The sequence below is a fragment of the Suillus fuscotomentosus genome (genome assembly GCF_016647785.1).
Source record: "Suillus fuscotomentosus strain FC203 chromosome Unknown F5891scaffold_42, whole genome shotgun sequence".
Classification (NCBI taxonomy): domain Eukaryota; kingdom Fungi; phylum Basidiomycota; class Agaricomycetes; order Boletales; family Suillaceae; genus Suillus; species Suillus fuscotomentosus.
Window position 1 is genome coordinate 473,467 of NW_024539554.1, and position 19,128 is coordinate 492,594.

At 47.6% G+C, this 19,128-nt stretch overlaps 2 protein-coding genes across 2 annotated transcripts; both read left to right on the forward strand.

Annotated features, from left to right (window-relative positions):
- Window positions 1–1,026: 1,026 nt before the first annotated feature.
- On the forward strand, window positions 1,027–4,927 carry F5891DRAFT_982259 (uncharacterized protein; the record flags this gene model as incomplete). The annotated part of the gene is made up of 5 exons (XM_041377204.1): window positions 1,027–1,240; window positions 1,274–1,498; window positions 2,931–3,587; window positions 3,659–3,685; window positions 3,741–4,927. 5 exons carry the CDS (start codon window positions 1,027–1,029, stop codon window positions 4,925–4,927), a joined length of 2,310 nt encoding a protein of 769 aa, XP_041223666.1.
- Window positions 4,928–15,576: 10,649 nt separating this feature from the next.
- F5891DRAFT_1129742 (uncharacterized protein) lies at window positions 15,577–18,398 on the forward strand (the record flags this gene model as incomplete). The annotated part of the gene is made up of 7 exons (XM_041364433.1): window positions 15,577–15,879; window positions 15,947–16,237; window positions 16,288–16,702; window positions 16,778–17,544; window positions 17,602–17,980; window positions 18,043–18,059; window positions 18,123–18,398. 7 exons carry the CDS (start codon window positions 15,577–15,579, stop codon window positions 18,396–18,398), a joined length of 2,448 nt encoding a protein of 815 aa, XP_041223667.1.
- Window positions 18,399–19,128: the final 730 nt, after the last annotated feature.

Consider the following 19,128-nt stretch of genomic DNA (forward strand, 5'->3'; position numbering starts at 1 on the left):
GTGTAGATGAGGAATCTTGACTATACGTGAAAACACTTAAAACAAAAGGGTGCTCAACAGCAAGACCGGGATACGAGACAACGACTCGACCCAAAGGACAACCACTGAGAGAAGTTCCTCGAAATAAAAGTGGAGGGAAACTCTATGAGCTAGGCGGGCGCTAACAGGCGCGAGAAGATAACGCGCGCGTGAGCAGGAGGTTCGAGAATGCGCGCGCACGAAGCGAAGGCGCGCCTTGAGCGTTAAAGGAAAGGTCCTATTGAGGAGTGAATGCACAGATGGATGATTGACAGGAGAATAAGATCTGATAACAAGTGAGGAGGTGATCTATACACTTTCCAGTACACAAAGATAAGGGGAAAGTAAGTACCAGAACCAAAAGAAACCCTTCTGTATTTAAGAATGGAGATTACGCTAAGCGGCGCGCTTCCGAGCGCGCTCCCAAACCGAGTAACCATATCAACTCTAATTATAACTAAGTTTAAATAGACTTTCTATATGTAGCGCGGACGTCGGACCGAAGATTTCATTAGTTCAATGGACAAGATAGGAATAACGCACCAGCAAATCAGTAAGGACATGGGACGAATGGACGGACAATAGCACGAAGACCTAGGAGAAGGCGCGCGTGCGCAGGTAAGGCGCACCTAAGTGCGCGCGAGTACGGATAAGGCGCACGAGACTGGTCCTTAGGATTAGAGCTGTAGCATATAGGAATGTATGGGTAAAGGCCGGATATTCGGCATTGAGACGCGCGAGTCTCTACAATGGCTGAGGACCAAAATTAAGGCCACGGCACGCAACATTGGTGTCATGAAAGGCGCATCTGCCCAGTGCCAGGCCTATCACCAGCCTTCTGCAGAGGCCCAGGTTCCTGTATCTGCTCAGTCCAATGCTTTCAACCAGGACGGTGCTTCAACAAGCGAAACATCATCGCTTACACTCAACGTGGCTAACAGTCGGCACACCTCACCCCTTCCTCCACCACAAGTTCCTGCACCACTGCAGGATATATTTTATGACTCCATGGTCCAGCAACCTCCTTGGATGCAGCAAGATGCTCCTGATTTTGGCATGATGGGCGCTGATGTCTTCCCAGCTGGATTACTGGGAGACCCAGCTCTAAGTATGGTTGGAGTTGGCAACAAGTCCCTATGGGGTGCACCATCAGCACCTAATGCACAGGCACACCTTGCACCTCTGCCTTTGCAGACCACTTTCAATTTTCCCTGTTCATCCGGTCAGTCTATGATGTCTCACGGGTGTTCACTAGACCCTGCCGGTCAACCCTCTTCCAGTCTCACGCAGGAATGTTCCAGGCAGAGCTCAGCACCCACTCTATGTCCCGTATCGTCATTGCCACCTCAAGATCATGTACCACCCCCGCTGCCAGCCATGAACATCATTCCACCCACCCCACTCAAGGAAGATGGCGGTAATCCCAATCCCGTTCCAGGGAGTGCCACTAATGCTCCTCCTACTTCAACAAGAGAACAAAGTTCCATGTTAGACTCAGAGTACTATAATACGGCTGCAACCTCCCACAATTGATTCCCTGAAGAGAACGAACCAGTTGCCCACGAAGAGGAACATGTCATAATCGGTCGCAGGTCAGATGATATGAATGCAGAACTCGAGTCTGGGTTCGGAGATATCGAGCATTGCTTCCTCAAACTCTCAACCTCCACCACTCTCCCCAAGAACCAGCTGATCAACTTATTCCTGAAGAGTTGAGGATGCACCGTGAATGGCACAAATTATTGGAATTTGTACACCAATTATTTCAAGGACTATGTGCAGCAGGAACTCATGCGCATTAGCAAAGAGGTGCCTGAAGGTGGCAGAACACCTAGTAAGTTCATATGAGGGTACAGCATGATACTTTATATTCATATCCCTCGCAGGTGCAACTGTGCACAGGCAATGCTATGAGAAGTTCAAAATGGCCTTCCCTGACACCTATCAAGATATCCTGTCAAGGCACGAGGAAGCTTCTCTCCTGGGATCGTCTCCCCAAACTATAGCTCAGCGTGCGCAGGCATTTCAAAAACACTATTGAAGTGTTTCGAGTCTGGTACGTAATCTCAGTAGAAGTGTTGGCATGTAGCTAATGTTCATTTGCATAGCTTGAGTCCGGTTCTGCAAGATTCGGATTTGAAGTGGCCATAGTATTGTGCAGTAAAGTCGTCAATGAAGACAGATCGCTTGGACATTGTTACAATACGCCTGGCACTGCAGGAGTAAGTCGTTGCCATTCAAATTCTAGCGTGTACTTAGCGTAGTAGTTCTGGGAGACACGATGCCGTGCCAGCAATGATGCGATGATCGGCCATCTAAAGGCCCATGTATAGTAAGCCGAAGTTTCTGTTTCATAATCATCCTACATAATGCTTATGTCGTCCCAACTAGTAATGGTACATCCCTATCCATGGTCAACGAAGCATTTCCGGACATCGACGATAGCCGTGACAATCCAACATCAAACCTCAACAACAACGTAGAGCAGTTTTCTGATGTTGTGGAGGGGCGACGAGATGACAGCTTGAAATGGCTTAAGAATGAAATCAACCGGCAAATTGGTATGTTCATTATTGTCGCTCTGATACCGCTTCATCCCAACTAACATGTCTCTTTTCGTACTAGTCAACCTTGGCGGCAAAAAATCTTCCCTTGGAAGCTGATGCCGGCTATGCTCATAGAAGCCAACCTTTGTATTAAAGGTTATCCTGCGCATAAATGTCTCTTACCTGGTGAGGCTCACAGCAAACCTGGGGTGAACAAAGGAATCAGAGCACTAACGCAGAAGGAAGTCGGTGCACTTGCTGAATCTCTGAAGGCAGGTACTATGCGGATCGTTCAATTTCCCAGCAAGGATCGAGGTATGTATAAACTAGATTACAGTGAAAATGACATACTTACATTATTTACAGTGGCCATTATTGCTTCTCAGAAACCTGTCATCGAAGGCGAAGCACCTCCCCCCAACTGGCCACATCCTGGTGCCCAACGAATGTTTATTAACGGTAACACCGATCATTTTGGTCTTTCTCCCATCAAGTTCAGCGCTGCAACCACGAAAGTCAAGAGGGGCCCCATCAAAGCTCCTAAGGCTCCATCACCACTCACCGAGTCTGACTCGGATGATGACGAGGCAGCTGAAACTTCAGTCCTTAAGCCCCTACCTCAAGTGATGGCCCAAAAACTCAACTCCAACACGCATCATGAAGTTGTTTCTCCACCAGCATGCACTTCCAGGGTCGTTGCCAGGCCAGTTGCAACTCTGAGCGACGTGATTGAACTCACATCCACCGAAGAGAACCTCCTGGAAGAGCATAGCACAGAGTATGAAGAAGCTGGACGTGGAAAGAAGAGGAAGATTAAGTCTGCCAACACATCACATGTGTCAAAGAAGACTGCTGCGCCCACAGAGAAGACTAACACTTCAAAAGCAGGGAAGAAAGGGCTACAGGGTAAGAACGTAGAATCCAAGCCCAAGGTGCCGTCTATGACCCCACCCACGAAGGGTGGACCACTGTCCCCATTGATGGTGGAATCATCTAGTGACGGTCTCCCATCACCAGAACATGGTAAGTATCAGTCACCTCCAGGCTAATATTTGTTTCATGCCATTTGATAGGTCAAGTAATGTGCCTTTGAGATGGGCCTTCTGAGGAACCCAGGAAGGGTGAGTTTTTTTGACCTATTTTATTCATTGCATAGATTTACTTTAAATACTTTAGAACATGTTAAACCACGTCTGGTCACCAAGGGTTTTTGGGTTGCGATGAATCGCAGCCTTTGCACAGTGTATGGGAACTTGGACTCTGAATCTGAGGTCGACAACAGCAAGAAGACAGACCCTACTACTAGAACAGGTACCATCGCTGAGGGTTCTGGTACTATTGCCAACGTCCAGCCCAATACCTCAAAGGAAAACTCTACCCAGATGTCAGAGTGGGAAGCATTACCCCAAACCACCCCGTTGGATGCAGTGGCCCCTACTATTCCCCACCAGCAGCCTGTTAGCGATGTCCCTCGTACCCACCAAACCTCTCATGGCAACGATATCCCTCATGACGACCCTCTGCACCCTCACGAGCCTCTTCATGATGACAACACTCGTGACACCATTGGCAATGACCCTCCAAACCACCCTCTTCATGACTCTCAAGGTGGTCGCGAGCCTCTGGTTCATGACCACCCTCCGAACCACTCTCTCCGTGACCCTCGAGGTGGTCATGAGCCTCCACACGAGCCTCTTGACCGCCCTCCAAGCCATCCTTACCGTGACCCTCGAGGTGGTCATGAGCTTCCACACGACCCTCTCCATTATGATAACACTCGAGGCATGGCTCGCAATCATCGTGACACTGCCCACCATGACCCTCGTGATCATAGGGATCCTGCTCAGCATGACCCTCGTTATCATGGCAATCCTCGTGAAGCTCTACGCCCGCATGACCCTCATTACACTCATGGCTACTCTCATGAAGCTGCGCGTATCATCGACCGTGACACTCTTCACCCCCACAATGCATTCTACCCCCGTGATTTTCGTCCCCGCTATGGTCCTCAAGTTCATCATGGAACTGCTGGCACTCGTACAGAAAGTGAGATGAGTGCTCATCGTGACAGCTCACCTGTACCGGAGTTTCATGGCTATGGTCCAGGTGAGCGTGAACACACCTATGCAAGCCGATACAGTCCTGTTGAAGGAGGATACCCTCGACGAGATGACCTTGAAGAGCGTGAGGATTCACTATCCCCCTATCATAGTCATCCAGTTGGTGGGGGCAATTATCGTGAGGGTCCTAACAGGATGTTCCCATGGGTGGACAATGATCCTCACTTTGACTATGACCGTGATGCTGTTGCACGAGCATATAATCATGATTTCACTAACCCCCCGAGGCCTCCTGCAAGTTAGTTCCAACACATCCTCTCAAGCCAATAACCATGTCTTTGTGCTGTAAATTTTTGCCAATCTACTCTTTTGTTATTGTGTTTTACCCATGCCTACCTCATTTATTCATCTTGTGGTTGTCTCCTCGTTGTGTCGCACCTGCGTGTTATACACTACCTATGTTGATGTTTACTACACCTTGTAACTTGCTTTGGTCAATATCAGTATAGCAGCTCCTCCGTAGCTTGCTGTTGTCTCATTCAGATTATCCTCGAGACCACTAAGATGCTTACTCAAATTTGATATGTTTTCACAAAACAGAATGAATATCATTTAGAAAGGTACAGTCTTACTAGGTATGCAGGCACAAAAAACAAGAAGTCTGATGGGAAGTCATGACATACAGTGGCTCAAAAAAGTGTCCCAATGTTTGTAGGTTTTCATGTAATTGTGTTATTGCGAGCCAGGGTGTGAGAATCTGACTAAGTCAAAGGGAGGTCCCAAAAAGCTCCGCTTCTCGGCTACAATTATGTCCCCTATAGCGTGAGAATCCATTGACGCCGTGCGAAGATATGGCTATTTTAATTAGGTGACTCATTGGGACACTTTTTTGAGTTTCTATTAAAATATGAAAATCAGATCATTTAGACATGACACTATTTACAAATATATATATAAATGGTCCCATATTGACAATATGGTCTCATTTTAATATCCTGTACATATATAAACCCTTCCAATAACATCATGTCCCTCATAATCAGCATGAAGTGAAAACCTACAAACATTGGGACACTTTTTTGAGCCACTGTAAGTGCGAGAGGACAACATACGAGGGGAGAACACACCATAAAACATAACGCCGGAGGATCCTCAAAAATGACAACAGTGTGAAAGATGCTCAATGATGGCAGGGGCTCTCAAGGAGGTTACTAAGGCTGGTGAGGGCTATCCTCCCAATGATAATGGTGGAGTCCATAGGGTGACTCGCGAGGGTGCTTGTGATACCTCTCGAGGTGTTGAGGGAGGAGGCCCTGAGAGAGGCAGGTCTCAGAGATGGGTTTCGTCCTACATTAAAACTGGGTCTAACAGACCGTGAGAACAGGGCAAAAGTGCTGCCAAGGGTGTGCGACTCATACCTCAGCAGTTCTATTATCACGATGAAGGTACAACAATTCAGATGGTGAGTCTGAACAATGTGTTGGGTCTTGCAGAACCTAGCTGCTATTCGACCCTAAAGGGTTTCTGGATCAGGCTCAAGGCTCAGAATAGAGGAAATATCATAAAAACTTCTGAGCACTCAGACTCATACTGGTAACTGGTGAAAAGATTGCTTGCTTATGTAAGCTACAAAAGTGCCAACATAAGGTAAGGTAAAAACAGTCTCTACAAGCCCAGCCAGAAATGAATCCCTACAACGACGCTGAGGTATGTATCACGTTCCACTTGCACACCGTCTATCTCTTACTTTGTTCTTCATATAGACTTGTTCTAGGTACTGTTAAATATTAGTGATTCTATTATCACGATGCTGAGACTTGTTCTAGTCTCATCCTTCTAACAGGTTATGAGCCCTAGTTCCTATTGAACCATCAAACGAGACTACATAGCAAGAACTCTGCTCGTGACTACTCGCTGCTCACACCTTCATCTCATCTTCATTCATTCTCACGGCGGTATCATCATGGGCAAATTTGATCACATTCCCGAGTTACTGGGCACAGAAAACTACGTTGGTTGGTCCACAAAGATACAATATGCTCTCGCATGTGAAGATCTATGGTGCCATATCAACACAAATCCTGACCCAACAGATCTGCTCGGAGCACCATCTTTCATACCTGATCCCGCCGATCCTGACAACATCACTCCTGCCGAAAGGACGGCGATGTGAGAATGGTTATTAAATGACATCAAGGCTAATGATCTTGTCACTCGTCATCTTAGTGCGTCTGTCGGAGTGTTGGTATCACACTTGCACACCGTTTCAGCCCGCGATGCATGGAGAACTCTCGCTGAACACTTCAATCGGACTGACACCAGCGCTCAATATCAGCTATGCCAACATTTAGATGCCTTACAGATGAAAGACTCTGCTGACGCCACTAACTATGTTGGTCAACACGCAGTACTCCGAGAACGTCTCTGTGATTCGGGCACTGCCATGCGTGATGGTGACGCCATTTATAGTTTGCTCATAGGTCTCCCTCACACACCTGTCTGGCAACAATTCCAGTCCATGTTAGAACAACGCATGCACGACGAGGTAATGACAGCACTACCAGGCACTGTCTCAGCCTTCACCGTGGAGAGTTGTGTGTCCCACATCACTGCCGAAGCGGCACATCATGTACACTCACACATCATCACCAATGCTCATCCCAGCTCTGAATATGCTAATGCAACCTCCTCTTCTGCTGCGCCATCGCACATCAACCCTATCACCGGACTTTGCAAACACAGGCATAACCCAGACGGGATCTTTTGCACCACGCATGGCTGCAATAAAGGCGATCACAACCACGCCCACTGTTATGGGAAAAGTGGTGGAATGGAAGGCCAGGCACCCTGTATGCGTAACCGGAGGAAGGAAGACGGCAAGGATAAGGCAGCAGTTGCTGCAGCTGCCATGGTGGCCACACCTTCCTCATCCACCTCCACGCCGGCACCCATCATAGCCACGGCTGCCGCTGACATCACCAGCCTCATGCACGACTTATCCTTTGCATCTATCGCAGAGATACCATACAAGATTGCCTGCATCACGAACCTCCCTTTCACTACCATACTGGACTCAGGCACAATGGTCACGCTCGTGAAGGACCGCAGGTTCTTTCATACCTACTCCACCGAGGAACCTGTCAGTGTGCTCACCGTGAATCACGGGGTCCTTTAAACCACCGGGCGGGGCACATGTGTAGCCTGGTTCACCATTGGTCAGCGTCAACTTCGCGTTCGTCTCTCCAACTGCCTTCATGTGCCCGGTGCACTGTTGAACCTGCTATCTGTGAGTTGCATGAACGCTAAAGGTTGGGACGTCAATTTCCATGCAAGCATGATCTGTGAGCTAGTCTACAAGGGTACACTACTCGGTGCCATCCCAGCTACTGGCAAACTCTACGTGCCAAATGTCGAGTTCATCCCTTTCACGGACTCACATCCAGCTCTTCCACATATTCCTGAGGTAGCCACCTTCGCCGATGTTCCCTTATCCCTGGATCTGTGGCACGCTCGCATTGGTCATATCAGCAGAGATGCTGTTATGCATTGTAGAGACTCATGCCTCTCATGGTGTGATATGGCACTTTACACTAGGAGTACATAGCACAAACTTGCAGCATCACTCTGTGTGCTATCCGCAGGTATTCCACTATGAGGCGCAGCTTTCCCGTGCAACGTGCACCATTCCCGTGCTTCACAATGTATATGTGCGCGCGCGTTCCCGCGCTTAAGTGCCCTATAGCACCAGCCATCCAGAAGCACCCATCCACTGTCCACCAAGCCCTCTAGTGCGTATATTTCTATTTCTCTCATTTGCATATTGTTCCATCTTTATTTTTATCATGGATTCTCACTCATATATATCTTTACATACCTACTCGGTAGCACTTCGGCTCCGCATGACCGCGCTTAGGTGCGCTATATAAGCACCAGCAGTACATAATACTAGTCACTTTCCATTTTTACAACTGACTTTTCCTACCTTTCACTTTACTTGACTTTTACTTTCACCTCTCACTTTACCTAGTACTTACTACCTAGAAAGTCGCAATAGAACTCTATTCCTTTACATCTTGCACTCTCACATCTCTTGCATCATATTATCACTTAAGTCTAGTCTATCATCATTTCCGCGTATGCGCGCGCTTTCCCGCGCTTTGCGCTAATACACGCGCATGTTCCCGCGCCTTGCGCGCACCTGCGCTTTCTCGCGCTTCGCTTCAGCGCGTACCTCTAGATCTTCGCTGTACTCGCTTCCCCTTTAGGGTCAAACGCGCTTGTCATCTCAAGCATAGCAGACTAGGCAACACACGACCTTCAACATTTTTAGATACAGTTAGGAGCCTCATTTGTTCCTCTCAGTATCGTTGTTTCTACAGCATCTCAATTGTGTCGCAAATGGCGTTACAATCCAGTCCACCACATATTACAGTGACCTATCTCCGTATAATATGAGGGAACAGACGTGCATAATATCCCGTATGATACGGGCCAGCGGACCATGGGCCCATGATAAAAATATCCTCGACTATGACAGATGGGCCGGGAGGCAAATTATTCCCAATGGAGGCGGGTGGGCCCATGCAGGGAATATATAGAGTAGATGAGTGGGCCGATGTACATGAATATTAGGTAGACGGGTGGGCCGAGGTAGTTGGATATTATGCAGATGGGTGTATTAAGGTAGATGTGTATGAGAGAGATGGGTAGGTACTTGTTATCACATTCACGGGTGGGCCCAGACACATATTAAATTAGACGGGTGGGCTGAGGGTGTTATAAAATATTGTATTATACGGGTGGGCCCAGACGCATATTAATTAGACCGGTGGGCCGAGGGTGTTGTATGGGATGTTGTATTAGACCGGTGGGCTGAGGGTGGTATAAAATATAGATGGGTGGGCCCATGTGTATCATAATTGTAGACATGATGGAGCTGAGGTAGTTGTACATCAACCAAATCAGAGGAGGTAATAAATCAAAGTTACCAAGTTCCCAGAGCATCAGGTGATCTCCTGACATGGCAGTGCGAAGCTTGTGTTGCCCTATGAGACGCCAAGTTCCAACCACCAGAATTTGAGTCAACTGTACCGAGTTCCGAGTTCCAGGACCCAGAACTCAACACATAATTTAGTTAATACTTTTTGATGGTGCACAGGTTGTCTTGCAGAATGTGGAATCCGGGGTGCAAAGCTTGTGTTGCCCTACAAGAAGCCAAGTTCCGACCACCAGAATTGGAGTCAACTGTACCGAGTTCTGAGTTCCAAGTTCCAGGACCTGGAACTCAACACATAATTTAGTTAATACTTTCCATGTTAAATGGCCAACTGAAATTGAGATGTTTCTGAAGAGAGCAGCAGGTGCTCTCTTGACATGGCCTCTGATGGTGCTTAGGTTGTCTTGCAGAATGTGGAATCCGGGGTGCGAAGCTTGTGTTGCCCTACAAGAAGCCAAGTTCCGACCACCAACATGTGAGTCAACCGTACTCAGAGGAGGTAATAAATCAAAGTTACCGAGTTCCCAGAGCAGCAGGTGATCTCCCGACATGGCTGTGCGAAGCTTGTGTTGCCCTATGAGATGCCAAATTCTGACCACCCAAATATGGGTCAACCGTACCGACTTCCGAGTTCCGGGACCCGGGAGTCGACAAATGAATATCTGATGACCAGCGAGTCAACCTTACTCAGAGGAGGTAATAAATCACAGTTACCAAGTTCCCAGAGCAGCAGGTGATCTCCTGATATGGCTGTGCGAAGCTTGTGTTGCCCTACGAGACACCAAATTCCGACCACCCAAATATGGGTCAACCGTACCGACTTCCGAGTTCTGGGACCCGGGAGTTGACAAATGAATATCTGATGACCAGCACACTTCCAATCAGGTAGTATTTTATTGAGCAATGGATAATAATACATCTTTGACAGCCAAAATTATCCAAGGCTCCCTTATCTGATCCTCTCTATCTCCACCCCCTATAACACCAAAGTCTGGACATCCAGCATTCAGTGTCTGATTTCCCAAGATTAACATCCAGCATGAACGGTTCTTCCCCTCCCCCTCCTGATAGCATAAACATCTGGCGCACTTGGGCCCTGACTGTGACTTATGAAGCAGGAGAATATACTGAACAGAAATTCAAGGCAGAGAAGACTGGAGGAGGCCCAGTCATACCTTCCCCCAACCTAGACACTGATCTGGTGATGGCGTGCGATCGCTTGGCTGATGTACTCATAAAGGCATCTAAAAATCCCAGTGGGTCTTCCTGCAGATTCGGAAAATTTGTTTTATCATTCAAATTCCTGCATGACAGTTCAGATGCAGATGGATATTGCAAGATATAGCAAATTGATCTCCCCGAAGGACACCGGGCATAATGAACATAGAGAGGTGAGGTTGCTTGAGAGGTGTCCTCCTGGCTATGAAGGCAAAAGGTTGGTCGACGAACCTGCCACAATTCTCGATGCATCCGGTGCCATCATTGCATGGTACCTCCCAGATGCCCTGACCAACACTACCCAGGTGTGTAATATACATTGTTACTCAATGGATATTGAATATTAATGGAACCTACAGAAGGAAATCAGGGAGGCCACTGATTTGCTCGCTCCAAGCCTCGAAAAAAGTGTAAGGGCTGATGGCAATTGGCGAACTAATCAAAAGTTGTTCAACTGGGGCTCGGAAGATGTTGGACCAACTCCCAGATGCATCAATCTATCTCCGGCATGGTTTCAACAGGGACATGAGGTAGGATCTGATGAGATGGTGATTCCGGCAGTCATACTCACCAATCCCAAAGAATGTGTCAGATCCGGAGGTATCTGCATCATTGAAGGGACCTTCCTGCGAGAATATCCTCAAAGCCATTGCAAGACCAGCAGCCATCGCGTCCGCAGCACTCAGAGTCATGCATCCTGAGCAGTACTGGGCAGGGTTGAGAACCTTGTCAAACCTTGGAAATATAGCAGTAAGCAAGGATCTGCCACAGATGCCGGAGGCCCTGCAGTACTGGGCATCCGTGTTTAACACCCTCTCCATCATTTCCAATCAGGAAACCCCCCATCATCAAGACCACATGTCCATTGCTGAATGCTTCGACATTCTCACCACCGTGGGGAACTATTCTAATGCTCGGATGACAATGCCAAACCTTCAGCTGGAGTTCAAGTACAATTCCGGCTGTATGATTGCGTTTTCCGGAAGGATTGTGAGACATGGAGTTTATGATGTGGAAGGGGATCGGTGTAGAGACTGATATCTCTGTGGCCTTGCAGAGGCTATATATGTGACCTGTCTCAGAGTACAGTTTGATGCACAACTTGTGCCAATACCTTTCCAATCATTCCCTATGTGAAGCGAAACTCTCCCATGCCAAGCGCCAAGCGCGCGCTACCTTCCCGCACATCGGCCGCCCCAAGCGCAGCATTCTTGCGTGCGCATTAGGCGCGCTTTCCCGCGCTCGAAGCGCCCTATGTCGCACATCCATCCATTGTCCAAACTAACCTCACTGGTACGTGTTCATATCATTTTCTCCATATCAGACCATATTCTATTTTAATGATTGCTCAATTCTCATGTCATGGACCCTTATTACATACCTTACCTACTCGCTTCGGCTCCGCTTCAGGGGCGCATTTTTAGACATATATAAGCGCCTGTAGTTCATATTTTACATCATCGAATCATATAGAAACTCCCTGCACCTCACTATCAGTGTAAAGCTCATCCGTCACATGCCATAGTCAGTATCTATTGGCAATAAGAACATCCTTAACGTCTATTACAAACCTCTGCTTGTAAACCCACCTTGTGCTTTTCCCGCGCTTCGCGCCGCTCAAGCGCTACCTTCCCGCGCATCGGCCGCCCTAAGCGCTTCGTTCTCGCGCTCGTGCCTCACGCGCTTTCCCGCGCTCTATGTCGGCCGACAAACGGCACCCTTTGCACCAACCCCTAGATCTCTGCTGTACTTGCTTCCCCTTTAGGGTCGAACGCACTTGTCACCACAAGCATAGCAGCTTAGGCAAGCAGACCCAACACATAGTTCAGAATACCACCATCTGGATAGTTGTTTCTACATCACTATGATTTAGATAGAATGAGTGATATACTCAGTTTTGAAGGCAAACCCTTGTCAATCTGAGCGATCACACTTGGTGCTGGTCGTTTCGCTTTGGTGGGCGGCCTACTCACCGGTGGGTTGGGAGGTGCTTTTTGTTGATGAACTTTTCTTGCTGACTTTTCAGGCATCCAAACTGAAGTAGTAGGTAAGCATCAAATTCTCTGATTTAAAGCCTGACCAAAGTCACTTGCTTACTGGCTTTTTCCATAGCTTTTTTCTTCGCAATTCAGGGCTCTATCCAAGCCCAGTGAGAATCTGCCGTCTCACCGATCTTCAAAATAATTTTACTCACCACAAGAATTAAGAGGTGCATACATGCTATACTGGATTGCAAGGACAGGAAGCTAACAGAATGAATGTTCAAGATACGAAAAGAGCGGGGAGGGGGGGTGAAATAAAAATTTGACAATGCTGTTAGATTTTGCGTTGACATTTTTAACCATGACGTCGAGTGCAATGCAGTGCATTGGAGGCAGTTTCGAGTCATTAGGTGAGCTCTCTTTACCTCAGACTCTGAATTTACCTTTACCTCAGACTCACTAGGACATTTGCGCATATATCGGCCACATTGATCCACTGCTCCCTCACCCTTCACCCTTATCTTTGGCACAAGGTGTCCTTTACTCCATCCACCCTTCACTTCAGCATATACTGCTCATCGGGCGCTGGTCTTGTTGTTCGAATGCGGGTGCTGACTCTCGACCTCTCGGCGCCTCTAAATTTTAGTGCATTATTGCATTTCAAGGGGTGCCGGAGGCAGTCATCAGTGAGTTCAATTCGCTGTCAAGGGTCCAATTGTCAGTCAACACTCAGGCTAACCCCCATCTCTAATAGCATCTACTAGTACTCCCTCTACCCTTTACTTTCACCTCGATTGGGTGCCGAATATAACATTGTCCTGCATTTCAAGGGGGCTCAGAGGCAGTCCATTTGGTACGTTCAATTCAAGGGTCTAAACATTAATCGGGCTAACCTCTACCCTCATAGCATCTACTCCCTTGTGTAACGCTGGTCGGGAGCACCCTTTGCCCCCCTTGTCTATCTACTCCCTTGTGTAATGCTGGTCGGGAGCACCCTTTGCCCCCCTTGCCTATCTACTCCCTTGTGTAACGCTGGTCGGGAGCACCCTTGCTAAACACAATGTCCGCAAGCTGCCCAGCTTGTTTGCAGGACAATTTCACTGTCACAGGCCTCAGTCAGCATCTAGCAAAGAGCCGAAACCCGGATTGTCAAGCGCTGTACAATCACTCATGCTCCCAGATACACGCTAACGCTAGTGAACCGCAATCGGAGCCAAATGACAAGTTGGAATTAGTGCTGCTGCGGTCCGGTTCTGAACCGTGGTTCGAACCTGACCAATGGTCAGGTTCGTCCATGGTTCGGTCTACGGTTCTCCATTTTGGCCGGACCGAACCAGAATGAGGTTCACAGTTCGCTGTTCCTGGGACGGTTCGGTCATGGGTTCGGACCTTCCCGAACTGTTCCGAACCGCGAACCGAAACTTCATTGATATCAATGAGTGACTTCCCTTCCACACTCATGGGTACTTCGACTTCTGGGATCCTCGACATCCGCATGAACTTCCAATTCTGTCCGGACATTCGCATTTCGTGCTCCCGGTTGTCCAATCTGTGCTCCTGGTTGTCCAATCAAGCTCAAGGTACGAATTAACTGTCAATCAAGCTAATAAGCTAACCAATATATAACTTTGATATATTTTCCAGGATTCTCCAATGCACATGGCGGAGACTGGCTGTTTGTTCTGTCCTCAAATAAAAAGAGCAATCCCCACCAGGTGAGTCGTATCTCCTCTCATGCAATGTTGGAATCTAATGTGTGTGCTCTCAATGCTGATGGTTCTCTTAAGGATGCCAAGGATATCGTGTTTTACAATGATCCTGACGACACCATCCCACTTTGCGCTCAATCCTCTTCCGAGTCTGCCTCCACAGATGCCTTCTCAGTGTTACTGAGGGCTGGATGCAAACCGGCACCACTGACTGCGGGTGCTCGACGCTCAATTCACACCTTTAAGCCCTCTGGATGCGTGAGGCTATCAAGATGCGTCAAACAAGGGACCATCTCACTCACAATCCCCGGCAAAAGCTCACCACTTACTTGTCTTCAGCGCTAGAGTACACTAATGACATTGTTGTCTGGTGGGGGGTAAGCAAATTTTTTGACTCATTTTCTCGCTACTTAACCATCTCTTAGCTTCACTCGCTACAGTACCCTACACTTGCACGCATCGCACGAGACTACTTACCCATTCAAGGCAGCACTGTTTCATCCGAACAAGCGTTCTCAAGTGGAGGAATCACTTCGACTGTGCGACGCAACACACTTGCAACCTCCACATTCAGCACATTGCAACTGTTGAAGGGAGCATATAGGAATGGGCACTTTTCTGCTGCAGCAGAGGCTGAGGGACATGCAGCTTCATTGGATATGTAGTATGTAGCTATCACTACAAGTACTTCAATTGTTTTTTTCGCTAGCTGCAAAAAAATTTGGGTCCGGTTCGCGTTTGAACCGGAAAAAAAAACCGAACCTGACCGCTGCGAACTGTTCGCAAAGGTTCGGTTTAAGGTTTGTCAATAAAGGTAGAACCGGACCTTGGTCCAGTTCTCGGTTCTCGTCAAACTGCCTCTGAACCGGACCGCGGCAGCACTAGTTGGAATGGCCTGATGATGATGGAGGTTATGACATGGAAGAGTTTGTGTGGGCTCGCAAGGGATCTGGCCCGGATGATGGAGCGGATGATGGATCGGACGACAAAGCAAATAATGAACCTGAGTGGGAGCCTCCGGTTGAACAGCAATATGACCACAGTGACATGGATGTCATGGAAGATTTGGCTGCTGATGAAGAACAACACCATGGTAACCAGGAGATTCAAGAACGCGCCCAAGGGCAGCATGGTTGTGTTATCGCACCCTATCCAGACTTGCATGCCGGGAAACCTATTTCTAACAATCATACTGCCAACGTGGCGTATGGTGCACATCTTTCCACTGATGGCAACCAGGAGAATACATATCACCCATTTGCATCTAAGATGGATTGGGAGGTCGCAAGATGGGCAAAACTTCATGGACTCAGTTCGACTGCTTTGTCTGACTTACTTGCTATCAAGGGGGTAAGTCGGTCACCATTTATTTTCTGAATGTTGATGTGCTTATGTGATGTGCTTATGTTGATTGCAGGTCAGTGAACGCCTGTCGCTCTCTTTCAAGAACGTGAACGAGCTGAATGCCATTGTTGACCATGAGCTTCTGACAGGCCGGCCAAAGTTCAAACGAGAGCAAATCATTGTTGCAGGAGAAGCCTTCAACGTCTATTACCGCAACATGATTGAATGCGTCAAGTCACTGTACAGTGATCCCAATTTTGCGAGATACCTTGTGTTTGTGCCTGAGTGTCATTATGCCAATGAGGATGAGACTGTTCGTCTGTTTCACGATATGCATACAGGAAAATGGTGGTGGGATACACAGGTATGTAGCATTGACTATGTCTACAACATATGATACTAATGATACTTTAGAAAAAACTCGATCAGCACAGCCCAGGCGGCACCATAATTTCAATCATCATCTTGTCTGACAAAACTCAAGTAACCTTGTTCCGCAACAAATCTGCTTACCCTGTCTATCTCACCATCGGCAACATCCCAAAAGAAATTCAACGCAAGCCATCAAGCGGTGCCCATATACTTCTGGCATATTTGCCATGCACACGCCTCGATCATATTTCTAACAAAGCTTCACACCGCCGAAGTTTGGCAAATTTGTACCATGCTTGCTTGAGCCATGTTCTCGCTCCCCTAAAATCTATTGGACTGGATGGGATTACTATGGCGAGTGGGGATGGCACTCTCCGCCGTTGCCACCTACTGTTTGCGAGCTTCGTCGGCGACTACCCAGAACAACTCCTCGCTACTGGGATCAAGTTCGGAGAGTGTCCAAAATGCAATATCGATGCTGATGAAATGGGGAGCAATACAGCACCGTTTCATTTATGAAAACTGCACGAAGTGTTAGATGCCCTCGCTACTCTCGATGAAGGCAATTTGTCCTTTGTTCGTGCTTGCTCAGCAGCAGGTGTCAAGCCTATCATTCATCCTTTCTGGGAAGATCTCCCATTCGCAAATGTTTTCCATGCAATCACACCAGATGTGTTGCACCAGTTATACCAAGGATTAGTTAAACATCTCTTAGGCTGGTTGACAGCTGCTTGTGGTGTGGCCGAAATCGATGCTCGTTGTCGGCGTCTTCCTCCCAACCATCATATACATCTGTTCACCAAGGGCATCACTTGCCTGTCGTGTATCAGTGGGACCGAACACTCACAAATCTGCCACTTTCTTCTTGGTATTGTAATTGGTATCCGATTGCCCAACAATCTTAACGCAAACCGACTTCTACAAGCCATCCAAGGCCTACTTGATTTTCTCTATCTTGCACAATATCCATGTCACAGTTCAGAGACCCTACAGCTAATCGACGACGCACTCGGTCTTTTTCATGAGAACAAGGATATTTTCATTGATCTCGGTATCCGAAACAATTTCAATCTGCCGAAGCTGCATGCGACTCACCACTACTCTTACATGATTATGATGTTGGGCACAACAGATAATTATAATACAGAGTATACAGAAAGACTTCATATTGACTACGCAAAAGATGCTTACCGTGCTACCAATCACAAGGACGAGTTCGCGCAGATGACACGGTGGCTTGAACGCAAAGAGAAAATACTGCACCATGACAAGTATGTCATCTGGCGACTTGCTGGTGATGTCAAGTCGGAGCCTCACCATTCACGTCCACCAGATATGACCTTCCGCCAGCTTCAGACTATGCCAAAACACCCTACTGCAAAAGCGGTCACTATAGACAAATTGGTTGACGACTACGGCGCTACCTTTTTCTGCGAGGCACTTGCTCGCTATATCACGCAGCTCAGGCATGCCGAGGATCCTAACCCCCTCCATGATCGAGCACTGGAAGTATTTGCATGCGACATCCATTTCCCATTTCGAACACTTCCTGTTTTCCACAAGATCAAGTGGGTCTCCGTCGATGCTCGTGGTCACAGTGACACAACTGTCACATTGGATTCTGTTCACACAAGACCACAACGGAGATCGGGTTCTGGTCTGCTGCCTCGTCGTTCAGACACAGTCCTGGTGAACCTTGGTGCCAATACAGAAGCCATTAGCGCAGGTATACAAGGTATGTAAGTCAGCAATGAGTATTCACAAGGATAATTGTGACTCACAGTTGACTGGCTCTAGCATTCCGTGTTGGTCAAGTATGAGCCGTCTTCTCATTACCTTCGAAATCACTCCCGCTCCTCTTTTCACCAACAGTCCAGGTTCCTAGCCACCTGGCTTATATTGAATGGTTCTTGCTGTTTCCGTTGGCTCCCGATCGACACCATGGCCTTTACAAGGTCTTGCGTTCCTTGCTTGGTGGCGCGAAATTGGCAAGCATTGTGCCATTGTCGAAGATCATGCGGAGTGCCCATCTTCTGCCGAATTTCGGTGCCATCGTCCCACGAGAGTGGTCGAGTGATACAGTTCTAGATGACTGTAACACTTTTTGGTTGAACTCGTATCTAGATCGATACACTTTTTGTATCTTCAAATAAGTCTTGATAATTCCATTGTACATTATCGTCTTTTAGCCGTTTTATTCCTAAAACTTGAAATTAGATGAAATTAGATAGAATTATCAGAATAACATTGTTTAGCGCAATTTATTGAAATTTTTGCCCAGGAGGGTTTCCCTGGTGGACTCATACCTCAGCAGTTCTATTATCACGACGCTGAGGTATGTATCACGTTCCACTTGCATGCCGTCTATCTCTTACTTTGTTCTTCGTATAGACTTGTTCTAGGTACTGTTAAATATTAGCAGTTCTATTATCACGACGCTGAGACTTGTTCTAGTCTCATCCTTCCAACAGTGGGTGTTACACATAGCCTTACGTGTAGCGCTGCTGCGGTCCGGTTCCGTTCAGTTCAGAGGTGGTTGGACGAGAACCCAAAACTGGACCAAGGTTCAGTTCTAGTTATTTCAATGAACCTTAGACCGAACCTTTGCGAACGGTTCGCAGCGGTCAGGTTCGGTTTTTTCTCGGTCTGAACGCGAACCAAATGCAAAAAAATTACAGCCAGGAAAAAAAAACATAGACAAGATATTTGTACTCATAGTTACATGTCCAATGAAGCCACATGTCCCTCAGCCTCTACTTCTGCAGAAAGATGCCCATTCCTATATGCTCCCTTCAGTAGTTGTAGTGCAGTGAACGTGTCAGTCGCGAGTGCATTGCGTCGGATAGTCGAAGTGATTCCTCCGCTTGAGAATGCTTGTTCGGA